Source organism: Apis laboriosa, unplaced genomic scaffold, assembly GCF_014066325.1.
Source record: "Apis laboriosa isolate Shangri-la unplaced genomic scaffold, ASM1406632v1 scaffold113_cov153, whole genome shotgun sequence".
In the NCBI taxonomy this organism is placed as follows: domain Eukaryota; kingdom Metazoa; phylum Arthropoda; class Insecta; order Hymenoptera; family Apidae; genus Apis; species Apis laboriosa.
In genome coordinates this window covers 1573138-1594083 of record NW_025220892.1, presented here as the reverse complement: position 1 = coordinate 1594083, position 20946 = coordinate 1573138, and the positions used below count along the sequence as shown (strand labels likewise).

General features: G+C 21.5%; 3 protein-coding genes across 7 annotated transcripts; 2 read left to right on the top strand and 1 right to left on the bottom strand.

Annotated features, from left to right (window-relative positions):
* Nucleotides 1-476: 476 nt before the first annotated feature.
* On the bottom strand, nt 477-7541 carry LOC122716025 (ATP-dependent RNA helicase p62-like). 4 transcript variants are annotated; one of them, XM_043938711.1, is made up of 7 exons: nt 7304-7541; nt 6911-6952; nt 5593-6585; nt 5162-5340; nt 5033-5092; nt 1315-1551; nt 477-1232 (listed from the first exon to the last, which is right to left on the bottom strand). In XM_043938711.1, coding segments are annotated over exons 1-7 (1590 nt in total). In that variant the 5' UTR covers nt 7306-7541; the 3' UTR covers nt 477-1155. The 4 variants fall into 4 exon arrangements, with proteins under 4 accessions (XP_043794646.1, XP_043794654.1, XP_043794664.1 ...); XM_043938719.1 differs by lacking the exon at nt 6911-6952; XM_043938729.1 differs by lacking the exons at nt 477-1232; nt 1315-1551 and adding an exon at nt 2502-2792.
* A 1045-nt stretch (nt 7542-8586) lies between these two features.
* Nucleotides 8587-13146, top strand: LOC122716437 (integrin beta-PS). Of its 2 annotated transcripts, none has more exons than XM_043939510.1 (10): nt 8587-8737; nt 9845-9933; nt 9996-10302; nt 10421-10649; nt 10753-10837; nt 10934-11581; nt 11659-11970; nt 12042-12242; nt 12323-12826; nt 12904-13146. In XM_043939510.1, exons 2-10 carry the CDS (start codon nt 9859-9861, stop codon nt 12967-12969), a joined length of 2427 nt encoding a protein of 808 aa, XP_043795445.1. In that variant the 5' UTR covers nt 8587-8737; nt 9845-9858; the 3' UTR covers nt 12970-13146. The 2 variants fall into 2 exon arrangements, with proteins under 2 accessions (XP_043795445.1, XP_043795437.1); XM_043939502.1 differs by having other exon boundaries at nt 9771-9933; nt 12904-13145.
* A 3690-nt stretch (nt 13147-16836) lies between these two features.
* On the top strand, nt 16837-20036 carry LOC122716098. The gene is made up of 6 exons (XM_043938855.1): nt 16837-17725; nt 18605-18730; nt 18834-18930; nt 19130-19280; nt 19382-19510; nt 19646-20036. The coding sequence occupies exons 1-6, from the start codon at nt 17493-17495 to the stop codon at nt 19915-19917; spliced, it is 1008 nt and encodes a 335-aa protein (XP_043794790.1). The 5' UTR covers nt 16837-17492; the 3' UTR covers nt 19918-20036.
* Nucleotides 20037-20946: the final 910 nt, after the last annotated feature.

The window sequence follows — 20946 nt, the reverse complement described above, 5'->3', positions numbered from 1 at the left end:
TATATATATATATATATATATATATATATATATATATGATATTATATTAAAATAATTTTTATCTTTAAATGAAAACTTATAAAATTTATGTATGTATTTCAATTTTAACAAAAATGATAATATAATTCATATTGTATTATGAAATATATCAAATTACAAATAAAAATAAATATATGGGACATTAAACAATTATTATTACAAATATTTAAATTCTTTACATGAAGTTTATTTTAATTGCAAATATACATTAATTTCATTTTTTTTTTTTAATAACTTGAATATATGAAATAAAAAAAAATGATGCAGTTATTCAAATTGTATTTTTTAATAATTTATTTTATCAATGGAAAATTTTTAATTATATTTTCACACATACGTTAATTTTATTACAAAACTGAGTTTACTTAATAAAAATTTTTGATAGATTAAAACTATTATAACACAGTACGAATGAAATATGCAATTAAACAAAATAGTTTTTTAATATTAATATTCTAAGTTTTTTATTATAATTTTATTAATGGACACATTAAAAATAAATGGTTTTGCTGTATAACCAAATATAAAATTGGTCACATTGAAGAAGTGGAATGAATACTGATTACATTCATTGTGTATTTATCTTACTGAACTTCAATTCCTACACATCTAAATAATTATAAATTAAGTTTTTTTCCCTACTAAAAAAAATTGAGTACATAATTAAATCTAACTTTAGCAATCAATTTTTTTTAAAACAAAAAATCTTTTTAGATCGAATTAATTTTAGAAAATTCATCAATCAATTCAACATGTAAGTATTCATGTATTTCTTTATACTTACATTTTCACGCATATTTCATATCACATATTTTTCATTCTTTTTGTGTTTTAATAAATGAAAAAATAAAAATTTAATGCAAAATATTGTTATATAATGGAAATTTAACGAAGAGTTTCTCCTTGCACATAGCTCATTTTATACTAATTTCATACTAAGAATAATTACTTACTATGAACAGTAAGATTATAAATAAAAATAAAAAAATTAACGAGCACGGAACTAATATAAAGCAATAGAGCCTTGATGGACAATTTTTTCTAATCACAGAGAAAGAGATTGTAACAAGTTCCATCTCCAATAAGTTACACGTTTAGAAAGTTTGTAAAGTTAATCTAGACCACTTCAAATCGTTTATGTGTTTTAGGAAAAACATTTTCTCTTTTACGATAAGTTCCATAACCCCAACGATCTAAAAAGTTATAAAAAATATTTACTTGTATTATTAAAAATTATTTTATGATTATTTAGTTTCATAAATTATAGGAACTAACTTCGTGAAATATCATTTCCATTTCTGTCTGCAAGTTCCATTAGTTTTGGATTGACAATTTGTTTTGCTTCTCTAAGTACATTAACCAAACTTTTAGCCTGTCGACCATTTTGTGGTGTAAAGAATGCATAACTCGTTCCTGAATTATTTGAACGGCCCGTTCTACCAATTCTATGAATGTAGTCTTCAGATGAATTTGGATAATCAAAGTTGATCACGTACTTTACATCGTCAACATCTAAAGAAACAATTTTATTAAAATATATACTCGTAAAAATATCGAGTATATTAATTATATATAAGATGTTAAATTTAATAAAAATACTATATATATATATATAATTTTTTACCAGTATGTATTTAACATGCCAAGTAAATGAATTTTATATAGCTTTTATTTCACCATCTTTTATATTAAAGATACATGTCATGATTATTTCTGTCAATTTTGTTCATTTTTAAATTTATTTATTATAGTAAAAGTTAAATATCAAAAATGAAATTATAGCGAAGAACTAATTTTTATTTCTGTATCTGTTCATGAGAATATGCAGCTAAGCCTATAATCATACACTAAACCACATATTACATTAAATATGTACATTTTAATATTAAATATCATTTCAAGAAAAAAATATAATTAATAAGTAACTTTTGAAATTTTTTGAAACGTTTTATATATAACTTAAAAAAGAATATTTATATTATTGTTTGTATATCCTACGTATAAAAATAAATATAAATAAAAATAAATTTAAAAAAAGAATAGTTGAATAAAAAGTAACTATTATAATAAAATACTTAAATATATCATTACATTACATAAATTTTTTCTCGCTAAAATTTTTTCATAAAAAAAAAATCATTTTAAATATAAGAAAAAATTAATTTTTTGTCAATATGAATTAATTCCATATAATTTTTATTAAATAATAAAAATTAAAAATTTATTTTATTATTTAATAATAAAATTTATTATCATATATTTATAATGATTAAGATATTAGAAGTACATTATAAATTGTATTAATTTTATATTTAAATGTATATGAATGTAAGTTAGCTGCATAGTTAATTAAATACAAACCATGTTTATCGTTGAATATTATGACAGCATACAGAGCGCCCACGATGTATGCTATTCTTAAATGCAATTTCATATCACGTCGTGTCCTAAGCATCATCACAGAGTAGCGATAGTAGCAAAATCAATAGATTGTTGTCTCGGGCTGAGCATTGGCTATGAAGTGTGATGGTTGTACCAAAATGTAAACCATGGTCTTATCTCACAACCAACCAACAGTATCACCCGCGCACCACTCTACTACTTGCGTGGTACACAGGCTGAACACAGAGGCACATTAAGTACAATATTATGTGCAAAACAGAATTGCGCATGTACAATGAGTGAGCCATGTTTTCTTTATTGAACGATCGTTTTTCATCGCACACTCAACACAATTTGTGCACCATGTGCCTCTGAAACAAAGGACAACCAGACTGATTAACATAAATTAAAGGATGCCCACATTTATTACTAATGTACTTTCCCTTTATTCCAATCTTTCCTCTCAATTCTTTAACACAAGCGCATCGTTCGATTCTTTATCTCCTTCTGTTCCTTTCTTTTTTAACAAAATAGATTGCATTAATAAATTCATAATTTGATAGGAAAATTAAAATATGTAAAATGTATAAATTTAAGTATTTAACATAATTATATAATAGATAAACAAATAAAAGATTAAACAAAAATGAAAAATAAAATAAAGAATAAAAAAAGAAAGCGCAATATTTTCTTTATTCTATAAAAAAAAAAACTACCCACTATATAAATTTAATATTTTTCATACAAAAAATAGTGATATATTTTCATATCATATCATATACAGAGCATAGATATATTTATAAAATATCTTTGGATCGATTTTATCAAAACAAATATAAAAATTAATATGAAAAATGAAATCATAGCTTATTTATTAAATTATAAACAATTGAAGTTTGTATTAGATGAATCAAAATAAAAATATGGTATGAAAAAAAAACTTATCTGCATTTCTTTATTTAATTCAAAATTAAATTATTTATAATTTAATAAATAAGCTCGATCGATATTTTTATATATAGCAAGTTTTGTATTTGTTTTGATTTCTACAATAGATCTTTCAAATACATCAACATTCTGTATATATAAATACAAATAAAATAAACAGTAAATTCTAAGCTACCTAATGCCATCTATTTAGTGCAATAAAGCTTATGTAAAGTTTGAGAATATATACTATTTATTTTAATAATTATCTAGAAAAGACACCTCCTTATCAATTTTGATAATTTTTAAATATATTGTAAAAATCAACATTTTGAATAATTTTTTTCTATAAACTTCTTTTATAATCATATAACCGCCTCTTAGCTTAATTCAATTTAGCTTAAATATTTGTAAAGAAAAAGATCGCTATATGTAGAACTTCTCTTATACGTGTATACATCATATACAGCATATGCAAAATATTATATTATTAATAAATACATGAAGGTAGACAACTATTATTATATATAACAAGTAAATCGGTTAAAAATTATTTTTTTTTGTAAATTATGAACTTGAAGTAATTTAATTCTAATCTATATTGAGTTTTAACATAATATAATTACTATAATTCAATATGAATTGATTCAATATAATATAAACATTCAATATAAACAAAAATAATTTATCAAAATTATAATCATTGTTATCCGATAATCGGGAGAAAAATTTAATTCCTATCCAATTTAGTAATTCAAGATATATTATTAAATCTCTTTTAGATTCATGAAATATAGAATAAAATGTAGAATAAAACCTATTAGCGAAATTACAATGATAGAAATATTATTTTGATATTTATAATGTCAATCATTATAATTTTAATAATTCAAAAATTGTTTTATATTTCATTTTTATCCAAACTTGAAGGATTGGATTTAATATATTTTACCTATCATGATCCATAAAAAAGCAGATTTTTCATTAGTCGAATTATATATTTATTATATATTTATATATTTATATATTTAAGCTTCGCCTATTGTAATATATTTATACATATAATAAACATATATTTAAATAATAATTGCATATATGTATCCACGAATAGAAGACATATACGCATATATATTAAAATATTTTATGTAATAGTAACAATTTTTTTTTATAAATATTACGAAAACTAAAACTGAACTGTAATTATATGTAAAGGAAAAAGTTGTTCAAGATGTTTAAATAATTTCTATGTATATTCAAAAATTATCAAAATCGATAAAAAAAACTTCTTTTTTAGATAATTATCAATATTTTATATTGGTAATTATTGGCGTTAATATTATTGTATTAATTTTTATCTTTTCTACAATTTTTCATGGATTCTATTAAAATTTATATTAATAGAAATTATCTACTAATCTTTTATTTTTATATCAAAACTTTTAATTAATGTAACTGTTTATTTTTAATTAATGTAATAAATTATTTAATATTAATTATTTTTATTTTAAAAACAGTGAGGCATCACCTTCATATAACCAGTCTGTGCTACATCGCCACTTTACTCTACCCTTTTTGATTAAATATAAATTTTCGCATATGAAACTTATCGAAAGTCAAAAAATTCTTCAAAATTTAATATTTTTGAAAAAAATGAAAGATATTGAACAAATAATTTATTACTTACCCAATCCACGAGCAGCAACATCTGTTGCTACAAGAATAGAATCTTTATTCCTCCTAAATTCTAAAATTTAATAATATATTTAATATAGTAAATATAATAAGAAATATTATACATTATATACTAACATACCTGAAAGAACGAAATCTCTTTCTAATTGTGATTTGTCACCATGTATACATACAGCTGGCCAGCCATAACGACGGATAGTTTTAGTGATACTCTCCACTTTTTTTTTTGTTTCTACAAAAATTATTGTCTTTCCACCATCTGGACTAACATTATTGATTTCTTGAAGAAGGTTTTGCAATCTAAAAAAAAAAAGTGAAATATTATATTTCTATGTAAAATTTTAAAAATAAAATATTTATATATAAATATTTATCTGAAATATCAGTTCTTCTTAGAGGAAAAAATATTTAATGAAATCATAAAATATCATAAATTATTTTCATCATAAATGATAAAATTTTTATCATATTATTATATTTAATGTTTATTATATTTAATTATAGTACTATTAAATTAGAAATTTCAAAATATAAGGAAAATCAAGATAGTACTTTGTTTGTTTTTCATCTTCCTCGCAAACATCAACAATTTGAAGAATATTATGGTTAGCTGATAATGTTAATGATCCAATATTCAATTGTGTATAATCTACAAGATATTCTTCTGCAAGATTTCGAACTTCTTTTGGCCAAGTTGCAGACCACATTAATACTTGTCTATCTGGTCTGATTTGTTCAATAATTTTTCTAATCTGTGGTTCAAAACCCATATCTAACATTCTATCTGCTTCATCCAATACCAAATATGTACATCTACGTAAATTAGTTGTGCCACGTTCCAAAAAATCAATTAATCGTCCAGGTGTAGCAATGCAAATCTCAACTCCTTGTTCTAAATCACGAGCTTGGCTTCCTTTTGGTGCACCACCAAAAATACAAGTGCTTCTTACATAGCCAAAACTACAAGTAACCTTTTGAATTTGCTGTGCCAATTCTCTAGTTGGTGCTAAAATTAAAGCAATTGGTCCATCTCCATGATTTAATGGTTGTTGACTGCTAATATGTACTATTGCAGGTAGAATATATCCTAATGTTTTTCCAGATCCAGTTTGTGCTATTCCAACCATATTATGTCCAGACATAGCAATTGGCCATCCTTGAGCTTGAATAGCAGTTGGTTCACTGAATCCTTGTTTTCTTATACATTGCATTACATGGTCAGGAAAATTTCCTTCTTCAAAATGCTGAATAGGATTAGGAATTTTTTCTCCTTTAAGAGTAATTTGATTTTCTTGTCTAAACATATCTATTTCTTGCGGGTGACGTGCTTGAACATTAGGATGTGGTATATAAAAATCTTTTTTGAAAGGTTTTAAATTTTCAAAATTCCAATTTGGCTTTTTCAAAATTCCATTGGTATTATGCATATTGTTTTTTGCTCGATTTTCAAATCGTCCATTCCTATTATTAATATTATTTCTATATAGAGATCCTCTTTCCTTAGTATTTCTATAATTTCCACTGTGATAACTAGCTCCGTATGTCCTATAAAAAATTGACATACATTAAAAATTATTTTATTATTTTAATATATAAATGTAGAGAACATAGAGAATTAGCTCCAGATAAAAAAACATGTGGATTCCAAAGGCATGTTCTCAAATTATTATTCCTCCCACAAGCATTCATGCTCCATTCATAAACATAAAATGGAGGCATGCCAAAATGAGAGGTAAATAAAAATAAAGAAAATTGATTAAAGAAAATTAATTCATTATTTATTATTTATTTTTATTTCAACTTTTAAAATTAATCTAATTTTAATAAATTTTATTTTATAAATTTTTATAAAATCTACTTAAATACAAACCTAATTCTGAGGGATCCTATAGCTTTCATTACATGTCGAAACCTTTAATAAAATCATAACTGTTTTCATAAACTAAGTTATGATTAATAAAAGTATAAAAATTATTTCAGAATGTGTATAAAATAATTAATGAATGAAAAAATAATTATTATATAATATATATGCGATTATATATATAATATATATGCGATTATATATATAATATATATTATATATATAATATATAATGCGATCAATTTTCATGAATATATATATGAATTAATAACGCATTGCAGATATCGTAATAATTAATTATGAATTTGAAGATAAAAAAAATTAATCGCAACTTTATAACATTGAATTGAATAATTAAAATTTATTACTATAAATACATAAAATAAAAATATTACTCACATATTTGATGTATTAAAAAGAACTTTCAGTTCCTAATTCCTAATTAAATTATTTTGTTAAAGATGATAATTGTAGTTTATTAATACGATGATCGATTATTCCTAAAATAATAATTTTTATTTTTTTTTTTTTTTCTTAAAAAAAATTCCTTAAAAAAAATAAAAAATTATTATAAAGAAAAAAGATAAAATTAAGTATGACGCAACATTTACAGGTTTTAAAAATGTGAATTAAAAGTACGAAATAGACATCCTACTTACGCCACATCCAGGAACAGAAAGAACAATTTAGTACCTAGCCGGATATGACATAGTTGGATAAACGTTTCAGAGGTGGGAATGCGCAAAGATTTTCTAAATATGTCTTTTCGTCACTGCGCATGTAATATAGAGTTGATTTTGATTAATATAAAAATCAAAGAACAACGTTACTCAAAATAATGTATTATATGTTTTAATTTTCTTGATATGAATTTTTATTTTAATTCTCTCTCTTTCTCTCTCTCTCTCTCTCTCTCTCTCTATATATATATATATATATATATATATATATATATATATGTATGTTTTTAAGCACAAAAAATATGTATAATAGAGATCAAGAATATTACTTTCTCGATTATACAATATCAAATTACAATATTTCATTAGATACTTTTTATTTAATATTATTTAATATTATTAAAGGTATGTTTTCATGCGGCAGTATAAATCATTTTCATATCGTGACATTATATTAGGTTATATTATATTACTTCGCGATTCAATAATAATGATAATGTAACATCTTTGATATTACAATATAGTAATAGTTTTTAGGTTAAAAGAAATTATGATATCATTTAGCGTCGTGATTAAAAAAGTCACAAATTACTATCGTGTGAAAACGTACCTTAACATTCATTAATAATATTACAAAAATTATTTTTAATTACATATTTTTAGCTATTTTAATATAATAATATTATTTAAAATTGTTAAAAGTGCAATATTAAAAATATATAACATTATTTAAAAATTTTACTGAATTTCAAAATTTTTCTTATTTTTCTTATTTTTCTTATTTTTCTGTATATCTTATAAAAAAGAAAAATTATAATGAAAATATTATATGCGTATGTAGCATATTATATGCTAATGCTATATGTAGCATATTATATTAGCATTATAGTATTAATATTATATTTATTCATTTCAGTTTCATAGTTACATATCTACTTATTATTATTCTATGCTGTATGTATAATCAGAATCAAACTTAGTCACAGACCAAGACTTCTAAGTCTGAGACTATCGCAATCTTGTATAGGCAGTTGTTTGTGGAGTGCGTGCGTTTGATGGGTTACCTTTTATGGCGATTTGGATAACAAGAAAACATTGATCAAAACGTGTGATGTTCTAATATCAAATTGAAGAAAAAATATCTAATGAAAAAGTAAGCCTTTAAAGTTTCTTATCTTATAGTTTTTTTGTTTTAATATTTTCAGCTTCATTAAAGATAGCATTTTGTAAATATAAAGATGACGGCATCATTGTGAATGAATAAGCGGTCTGTTTTAAGTCATGAATAATTGCATTTTACAGGTATACATTAAGTATATATATATATATCTGATAAAAAAGAAAATATATTTCAAAATTTTACAATTGATTAATTTTTTATTTAAATTATATGGAATACTTACTTAAATTGAAAGTTATTACTAAACATAGAACTTTTATCATATAATCATATCTTAATAACATTCATTTTATTAAATAATTAATTAATTATAAAAAAAAATATTCTATTTTTTTATTTTATTTTTAGTTTCTTTCTCACAAATATAACATTTAATATAAATTTTACGACTTAGATATTTATATATAAACTATTTTAATATTATAGTATTTTAATATCAAATTTTAATAATCTTAGTTTCAAATTAATTTAATTATTTCTATTTTTTATATATATAAAAAATTCTATAGATATAATTTTATAATAAAATAAAAAATTAATTTGAGTTATATGTGCATAGCTTACCAAATCAAATTTCTATTATATTTGTAAATAAAATAATTAATTTGTGTTTTTAAATAAAAATTATTTAATTTTTTTTAATAAATATAATTAAATCTATCAAATGAATTTTATAGATAATTTATATTATTATAATTCATACTTATTCTTAGAAGAAATAAATAAATTAAGAATATATTAATATATAATTATAATATATAATTTAAAAATTTATTGAATTAATAATTATGAAAATAATTATAAAAATTATAAGAATATTACTTTATACTTTATATTATTTTTGGAAATGATTATGTAAAATTATAATTTAATTAAAATTTAATTAAAATTTAAATACTGAAAAAAATTATTTTACTCTTACAATTATCTTTTAACAAATGATCTATAAATTATATTAATTTAAAAAAAATTTATATGAATACTGATATATTTTATATATATACAGAATGTTTGACAGTTCAAGATGGATTATATCAATAATAATTATTACTTCAGTAAATGCAAATTATTTACCTTTAGAAAGACTGACTGGAATGAATCCTTGTATCAGTAAACAAACATGTCATGAATGTATACAAACACCACATTGTGCCTGGTGTGCTGCACCAGTAAGTATTTAATATTTATATATATCATATAAATAATTATAAAATATATTAATTTTTTATAGAAATTTTCTGAAAAGCGATGTTTTCTACCTAATATCAATACCAAAATATTTGCAACATGTCCAGCAGAATATACATGGAATCCAGATAATGTTTTTAGTATGATAAGACACAGAAATTTAACAAAAGGTGGTTATGCAAGTGGTGGTGCTAATAGTTATGAATATTCATATATAAATTCTAGCACATATGGTTCACAATCCTATAAAGAAACTAGTAGCAGTAATAATAATAATAATAATAGTGGTAACAAAAGACAAGAAGCTATACAAATTTGGCCCCAAGAAGTTAATTTAAAACTTAGAATAAGTAAGTTATAAATAGCAAGTAATTAATATTCTTTTAAATATTAGTATAAATATTAATAAATAATTGCACTAACTAAATAATATCTACATTATTAAATGATATCAATTCTGAATGATAGATGAAGCTCATAGAATGACATTTGCCTATTCTCAAGCTGAAGATTATCCTGTCGATTTGTATTATCTTATGGATTTGAGTAAATCAATGGAAGATGATAAAAAAAAATTATCAGACTTAGGTCAACTTCTGGTAGAAAGCATGAGTAAAATTACAAGTAATTTTCGTTTAGGTTTTGGCAGTTTTGTTGATAAAGTCGTAATGCCTTATGTTAGTACAATGCCTAAATCGTAAGTTCCCAAAAAAAAATTATAATCTTTGGGTATAATTTTGAATATTATTTATAATTTTTATATATTTGATAATTAATTTATAATCATTGTATGATTTCAGATTAAAAGAACCATGTGATGGATGTGCAGCACCATATGGTTATAAAAATATTATGACATTATCTCAAGATACTAGTCATTTTGCAGTAAGTATATTAATTACATAATTTAATTTTTCAATATTCTATAAAAATTATTATATATATTATAATTATTATTATAACTTTTTTTTATATATATAGAGTTTAGTGCGAAATGCTTCAGTATCTGGTAATTTAGATGCACCAGAAGGAGGATTTGATGCAATAATGCAAGCTATAGTTTGTAGACGACAAATAGGTTGGCGTGAAAAAGCTCGTAGACTTTTAGTATTTTCAACAGATGCTGGTTTTCATTATGCAGGAGATGGTAAATTAGGTGGAATTATCAAACCAAATGATGGAGAATGTCACTTAGATAATAGTGGACTTTATACACATTCATCTTTGCAAGATTATCCAAGTATTTCTCAGATTAATTTAAAAGTTAAACAAAATGCTATTAATATTATATGGGCTGTTACAGAAGAACAAATAAATGTATATAAAAGATTAACTAAACATGTAGAAGGATCATTTGCTGGTAAATTGTCAGATGATTCAAGTAATGTTGTAGAATTAATTCGTGAACAGTATGATGCAATTTCAAGTTCAGTTGAAATGAAAGATACAGCAAGTAGTGCTGTGAAAGTAAAATATTTCTCAAAATGTTTGGGCACAGGTCCACTTATTGAAACTTCAAAATGTGACGGATTAAAAGTAGGGACAAAAGTAGAATTTACAGCAGAAATTGAAGTTACAAGTTGTCCAGAAAATAGATCAGAATGGAAACAAAAGTTTGATATCTATCCAGTAAGAATAAAAATTTGTACTTGTCCATTTACTATTTTTTGACAAAAAAAATTTTCTCTTTGTTTTTTTTTTTTTAGGTAGGAATCAATGAAACACTGACAGTAAATTTAGAAATGTTATGTGACTGTGAATGCGAACGTGAAGGTACTATGTTTGAACCAAAATCACCAGAATGTAATGGTGTAGGAACTTTAAAATGTGGTATTTGTGAATGTTATGATGGATTTTTTGGAAAACGTTGTGAATGCAGTCCTCATCAAGAAATGACAGGATTAGATAAACATTTTCAATCTTGTAGACCTGATAACATTTCTCTTATAGATTGTTCAGGAAGAGGAACTTGTGCTTGTGGTCAATGTGAATGTGAAGAAAGAGAAAATCCTGAAGAAGTAAATATAATTTTGATTAAAAAACTTATATAAAATTTTTTAATTGAATATATAATATTATCCATTTATAGATAATTTCAGGTCATTTTTGTGAATGTGATAATTTCTCCTGTGATCGAGATCAAGGTCATTTGTGCTCAAATCATGGAACATGTGAATGTGGACAATGCGTTTGCAATGCAGGATGGACTGGTCCATCTTGTAATTGTAGATCTTCAAATGAAACTTGTATTGCACCAGGAACTACCAATGGAGTATTATGTTCAGGACATGTAGGCTTTTTATTATTTTGGCAAAAAAATTTTATTTTCTATCTTATAATTATAATATTAATTAATTTTTTATTATCTAGGGTGATTGTATTTGTGGTGAATGTATTTGTCACGAGGAAGGAAGCACTAGGTATTCTGGTAAACATTGTAATAAATGCCCAACTTGTCCAAGTCGTTGTGAAGAATTAAAAAATTGTGTATTGTGCCAAATGTATGGTAGTGGTAATTTTAGTGATAAAGAGGAATGTATAAAAAATTGCAAGGAATTTGTTCCTGAACCAGTTGATACAGTTATACCAGATGTTGATAAGGATGAAGTTCTATGTTTTGGTATAGATGAAGATGACTGCAAATATAATTTTGTTTATTATTACAATGAAACTAATTGTTTAAAAGTCCGAGCTCAAAAAGAAAGAGAATGTCCACCACAAGTTTATATGCTTGGTATAGTATTAGGTGTAATAGCAGCTATTGTTTTAATTGGTCTTGCATTGTTACTTTTATGGAAATTATTAACAACTATACATGATAGAAGAGAATTTGCAAAATTTGAAAAAGAAAGAATGATGGCTAAATGGGATACGGTAAAAATATTAAACTATTTTTTATTTATATATATTTTTATTTTATAAAATTTATTGTTATAATTATTTTTAAACAGGGAGAAAATCCAATTTATAAACAAGCAACATCAACATTTAAAAATCCAACATATGCTGGAAAATAAAAATCATAAAAATAATCTTTATTTAATAGAAGGAATTATTTCATTGCAGTAAAGATTGCGTTTTTATATATAATAAATAAATAAATATATATATATATATATATATATATATATATAAATATAAATTTTAAATTGATTAATATTTAATTAAAACAAACAAATTTTATTATGCAGCAAATGAAGCTTTAGTACTAATTAGAATAGAATAGAATTATTAATATTATAATATTATAATTGATAAGTATTTAATGGAATCTAGTGTAATACAAAATTTTATCAAATTATTCATATTATAATACTGCCATATAACTTATAAAGCAGCAGTTTTTAATCTTTAATTTCAACTTTTTGTTTACCACAAATTTTTTTTTAAATAATTTTTTAAATTTAATTTAAGATTTAAACTCGTAATGTGCATCCTATGTGTATAAATTAATACGCAGTGTTAAATGCATATCCATAATAACATTTTAAGTTTTATCTTGGTCACTCACTTGTGTAATAAAATTGTGTAATAAAATTTATAGATCACAGGTTAAGAACTGCTGACTTAGACTGCTATGTATGAATGTATATGTATGTGAATAAGTGTAAATTATGTACACAATGTATAGAGTGAAAAATGATAACATAAGAATGAATGTCTGCATAAAAACATAATAACGAAACGATTTGAAGATTTAAAATCGTAATTATACTGTAAAATTTATATAAAAGTGCCTTTTATCTCATGACATATATTTATAATTTTTAATTATATTTTTTAATACAAAATTTATAAGATATATGTACTTTTTTAGAAAATTTCACTTAATTATCGAATTTACAAAATTTAGTAATAGATTCTTATTTTAATATATTATTTATTAAACATTTTCATACATTAATAAATTTTTAATAATAAATAAGGCACATTTTAATATGTGATATTGTAAAATCTAATGTTGTTTGCAATTATGTTAACGAATAATATTCAATTGTTTTTTTTATAAGTCTTCCTGATTTTCATATATTTTACTTTTTATAAAAAAAAAATGACTTAAAAATGTATGTAAAATTGTATAAATGTAAAAAAAAAAAGCAAAATGTATAGTAGTAAGTTAAATTCATTTTGCAACTTATAAAAAATATGATCCCCAAGATTTCTTTTTAAAAATATAAAATATTTATAAAATTTTACTAGAATAATTTTAAATAGAATAATTTTATTTCTCTAAAATATAATTTAAATTAATAAAAATATAATTAACAAAAAATTCATTAAAGCTTAAATCAATATTTTAAATATATTGAAAAATTAATTTTTATAATACATAATATTAAATAATATTAATTATAGTAATGAAAGCTTAATTTATAGCTTTCACTGCATTTTTTATTTATATTCAAAACAAATATCATATATAATATACATAAATAATAATATTGATTTCTGATCAATGAAAATTTAAAATATAAATAAATATTATTATTACAAAATAATCATCTTATCATATCATGATAAATTATATAATTTTCACTGCCATTGATTATAATAAAAATATCAGCTTATCTTACGATCTCCTTGTAAGGTAAAAAAAAAAATATTGTATTATTCTGTTAATAATATATTTATATGTGTATATTTATATATTGATTTTATCAGTCCTGTTTTCATAGATTCCATTTATATAATTGATTTCATATGTCTTTTATTTCCTAAAAAAAAAATTATTCTATAAATTATTATTATACAAAATAAAATTTATTATAATTATGTACAATATAAATTTTATATATAAACAATTATGTATATATATATTCAATTAAAATCATTTTTGGTTTTTCTTTTCTTTTTTCTTTTGGTTTACTTCTTTAATATTTCAAATTATTAAATTTTCAAAAATTAAAAAAAAATTATATTTTTTATCATTATACATAGTATTATTATTTCATTAGAAATTAATTTATACAAAATATATAAAAAATATTTGCGTATAAAATTAACTTTAAAAGAACATAGTGCAATAATATATTATAACTTTACAATAAATCTAATTTTATATAACATAAATTGTATTTAGATATAAATCTTTCTTTATTAAAATATATATAATATAATTATCTTGTAATTAAAATTTAATAAAAAAAATGATATAAAGTAACCAATTTATTGTATAGTATAATATATAAAAAATTAAAATAAAATGTAATATATAATACATAAAAATAAAAAATAGAAATAAAATATAATTTTGTAGATTATAGGTATTTATTATAAATTATAATTATTTTAAAATAGAAAAATAATATATTTGTTATTTTTATTATTATATAAAATATTTTATTATAATAATTATTAATTAAATTATTAAATATTAATTAAATTATTATAATAATAAATTTTATTATATAAAATATAATAAAATTAATAAATTATTTATCATTTCTGTGCATTTTGGACAAAATTATTATTATATACATTTTTTAATAACAATATATAATTTATAAAAAAAAATTATTCACGATTTTATATTGTAATTTAATATTTAATTAAAATTTAATGTTCAAAAAAAAATAAACAAATTACCAAGTCAATTGTAGATTATCCTTAACCTATTAGTTTCAGAATTTTAAAAATATATATACATTTAACTTGAAAATATTGGAATATTTAATAATTTTCTTTAAAATATTAAAAAATTTTTTAAAAAATAATACTATAATTTTTATTATAAATAAATTATAAATAATTACAAATATATATATATATATACATTAACTATCTTTAATGAATAATTATATTAATATAATAAAATTTAATTAATAAACATTAAATATCAATATTATTAAAGGTTTAACAAAATAACATATGTATTATAAAATTTTTCAAGAATAAGATACTTTATAATATTACATATTGATATGATAAAAATGAAAATATGAAAGAATTTGACTTCATATAATTTGAAGCAAAATAAAATAGCTAGAAAATGATAACAAAACAAAAACTTTTCAATAAACAAAATTTTGTAATAATGATATTTTTTTAATCAATATAAAAAAAATTCTGTATGATAAATCAATCTGATTGAATTGTTTTTTTAAATAAATTTTTTTATTTATTAAATTGTTTATTTATTTTCTTGTTTATATTGTTTATTTATTTATTCATTAAATCATTTCTTAAAATGTAAAATGAAATTAATTAAATAATCTTAAACTATTATTTCAACTATTAATCTTAATATTAAGTAAAGCATCATATATATTTAAAAATTAAATCTTTTTATTGAAAAAAAATGTAAAAATTTATCAAATATTAAAAATAACGAATAATTATAGCAAAAATATTTAAATCTATATTTATTTACTTAAAAATTATTATACAAACATTATAACATGGAATTTTATTAAATTTTATAAAAACAAATAAAATATTTCTCATAAAATGCATATATATAAATTTTTTGAATAAAAAAAATATATATAAAGTTTACGAATATAATAAAATATACATATAGTTTTATAATTTAAAATAATGAAATTAATTTTAATAATATTTTAATTTCAATTTAATTTTGATGAATATATAAATTTGTAGAAATTCGAATTATTTTTTACATTTTTTATTAATTAAAAATTTATAATTAAACTTGAATATTAATTATTTTATCATAAATTAAAATTTATATTTTATATAAATTAAAAATGAGACTATTAAAATAAATAAAATCATATAAATTATAATACTATATTAAATTATAACTTAAAATTATATTAAATTATAACTTAAAATTATATTAAATAAACTTAAATTATAATTATAATTAATAGCTAAATATTTAAGAATTTACGCAGTTTAATTGTACATTGCTACTGTAATAATGTCTCGTGTCTCAATCGTCACGTGTTTGTAGTAGGTAAAGTCAAGGTATGTAGAATAACGCTTGAACACGTACATATGTAAGTATTACATACGTCAGTAATGTAATAACAAATATGTTAGCAAGCCATAAACTTGTATTTTTAGAGAAAAATAGAAAAAACAAAAGAAGTGTGTAACTCGAGAGAAGGTATTCGTCAAATTGACAAGAACGTGAAATACCGCGAGAGTATATAAGTACTCAGTTTTTATATTTTCTTCTCTTTTTTCTTCCTACTTCTTTTCTTAGCTTTATTCCCTCTCTCCTCTTTCTTTTTCTGTCCATCTTATTCACATTATACTCGTTTGTTCTTTGTCAGTCATAGTTTAAGTCTTAATCCAGCCTTTCGTTTATATTCATTTCTATCTTTCTCACTTTTTGTTCTTTCTTCTCTGTCGTGTCATCCTATCTCTTTCTTTCTCGATCTTTCTTTCCTTCTCACTCTATTCTCCGATGCAAAGCAGAAGAAACCCCCGCGGTTGCTCGTTCGTTCTCAAAAGTCTTACTCTCGTTGTCACGCGCTAAAAATACTCCCGCACAGTCTTCCGAGGGTGTACCATGCCAAAGGAGTACGGGAATTAGGACGACAAAAGCAGTCAACGTCGACCTGGAACTGTCATGGAACGGCTTTCGAGAGTGGCATGTTATTTTCGATGGATGAGGAATGCGACATCTCATGATGCAAGTGAGGTTGAGGACGAACAGAAAACTATTAAAGTTGAACGATATCGAAATGTCGGATGTAATTTTGAAGCTTCGAGACGACTTTGTGGTATTTTGGAAAGTATCCTTCTTTGGGAGAACTCTGTGAATAGTATTTCTGTCGTCATCGTATTCAATATACTGTTTTGGTAAGTTCCTTTAATACTGTATGATATGCGTCACTTCAAACATATATTATATATAATTTTGGGAAATTTAATTTTTTAGTTACTATTTTCTATCATCCAATAGAATTTTAATTTTGGTTAGTTTACAAAATAAAAATCTTATGAAGTCTAATTCGCCAAATAATGAATATTAAATATAATACGTTTTTTTGATATAATTTAATATAATTTAATTTACAAGATTTTCATATTTTATTTTTAATAAATAAACTTATAGTAATAATAATTAAAAAATTAAATAATGATTAATAAAAAGTTTTGTATATTAAAAGAGAAGCGTTGCGCGACATTTCATTGTTTCTAAATGCTTTGAAAGTAAGTCGCTTTCTAGGTCAAGGTTTATAGAAGCATGCGTGTTTCGGCATTTGATGTCAGTTGTAAATACTTACTCTATCGTTACTCAAGCATGCTTTGTGTTTTTTATGTTTCTTTATGATAAGCGTATGAACGTATTCAATCATATAACGTTATTTACGCATATTATGAAAACAAATTAATATAAAATATTTCCTTAATTTCAAATAATATATTCTAAAATCTTTTTTTGCATTTCTTTTTTCACAATTATATTTGTCCATGACATTCATATTTGCTTCGTCGAATGAATTGCATGTTCTCTACATATTTTTTTCACCAGATTATCATTACTATTCTAGATGGCAGTACGTGTTGACAATTAAAATCGTGATTGAAAATTAGAGAAATCACATTATACATAAATTATTTATTTGTTTCACTATTGTTATATTTGATTACAATAGTTTATTATTTACGTATTTTGTAATGAAATTATAAAAAAAATAAAATAAAAATGATTATTTATGAATACTTATTTTTCAGGGGTATTATTGTATTAGAAGTTCGAGGCTTTGCTGCAGCCAGCAGTGCTGCACTGGTCGTTGTTCTCTGTTATAGTACCTTAGAAACTCAAGTTCAAAAAGAAAATAAAGCATTGGATTTAGCTGCGTATGTATTATTATTTCCAAAATTATTTCCAATTGTGGTTATATATTCATAATTATGTCAACATATAAAATTAATACAATTAAAATTTATAATATATTTTTAGCTCTTATGCAAAAACAGAACAAATTGAGAAAATAGGAAAAAAAATAAAAACAGCAATTCATAATTTGAAGCAATTGAGAAAAGAGCAACCAGGAGTGGTAATGCTTTTGTACTTGTTACATTTCACTATATATAAATAGAAAAATATATCTATATTCTAAACATATATATTTTTATTTTATTCAACATAAAAACTAATTATATTTATATAAAAATTAATTATGCTTCATTTTATTTTATGTTTAAATATATATAAATTGTTTGAATTTTAATTTTAAACACTAAAAATGATTTCAGTTTTGTACTGCAGTTTGCTCTCTTTCTTTGGGTCTATGGATTATTGGTCGTACCATAAATGGTATACTTCTTACATATACAATATGCATGAGCATTTTACTTGGGCCTGCATTATTGTTAAAGCTTCCTAGTAAAATGATATTACACAAAGGTGATTAATGTAACATTAAATATAAAATTCTATTTTTATTAAAAATAATTGATATAATAATTCTGAAAACGTAATGAACATCTAATATTTCATTTTGTTAGAATGGGATAGTGAAATTGAAGAATTCTTACCAGCAGTAACTGAAGATAATCTTCAAGTTCTTACTAGAGCAGGAGAATCAGGGGACCAATCTCCTACTCCTACAAGCGTATTATCTGATATTCAAAATGGTATAACTAATTGTTCAATATTATTAATTATAGCACTTTTAAATATTATTAATCATTTATTGTTATTTATTTTATATTTATTTAGTAATATAGTATATATTTCATAAAATTCTATTAAAAAAATTTCTTTTATAGAGTTTTTTAATGATGAAGAACTTATGGGTCTTAAAATGCCATCACATGAAGATGGGAGTACTGATGATATAGAAAACTCTGAATTAGAGCTTAGTGTTGAAGAAACTGATATGGATGGTATTAAATTTCAAAGTGGCCATTTTGAAAAAGGATCATCTTCTGAGGAAGAAGCAGAACTTGAACCTATATCAAGCAAACTAATTAGTCACAGTGATGAAAGTGGTAGCGAATTTGAAATAATTGATGGTCAAGATGTTGATAACATTGCATGAAAATAACTGATATATGAACTGTGAAGTTATTATTATGCAGAATAGAATTAAATGAAGAAATGATTTCAAATACATTTTAATTGGATAATAATCTAAGTAAAATAATTATTTTGTTTTAATTTTAGATATTCTTGCTTCTTTACGAATATTTCTATAAAAGATATAAACTTCTATTTCTATTTTAAAAAAAATCATTTAGTACAAAAAGAATATAAATATTTTTAATGATATAATGAAAGATTTCTTTTAAAAATTTAATAATAAAAATTAATGAAAATTAAACATTCTTCTTATATAATGCAAATAATAGTTTCTTAGTAATTACATTTATATATGCTAAAAAATATTCATAAAATTGTATATATTTTGTGCAACAGAAAGAATTATCTCTTATTTTTATTTTTGACTATATATGAACGATTCTTAATGTATATAAAAGATTAAAAAAATTTGAAAGAAAAAGATAAAATTAAACAAAAAATAACAATTGTCAATTTAAATGTCACTTTGACTTTTGTGGTCAAAAATGATTTTGTATATATGTATTACAAACAGAAAAGAATTACCTATAAATTAATTTAAATAAGAAATTATAATATCCATATAGTATAGAAGATAAAAGATAAATAAATATTATTATAATAAATACTTGCTCCAATTTTGATATTACAAAAATTACATGTAAAAATAATCTAATTTATCGGAAATTAAGTTTTAATAATATTGCATAAATATTTATTTTCTATTTTCACTAAATAATATATGTTTAAAACTTGAGCTAAAAAAATTGGTTATATTTACAAAAAAAAACTGCAATAATTTTTTAAAACAAAATTTTTGTATAACAAATTTTAAATCAAATTATAAGATAGTACATATTATCTCAAAAAATAATTATTTGTTTTTTCCTATAAAATTATAATTAAAATCATTTATATAATTTTATTGATAGTATATATATATATATATAAATTTTAATTTTAAATTTCAAATATCACATATTATTAAAATTAGTAAAATTAATTTTAC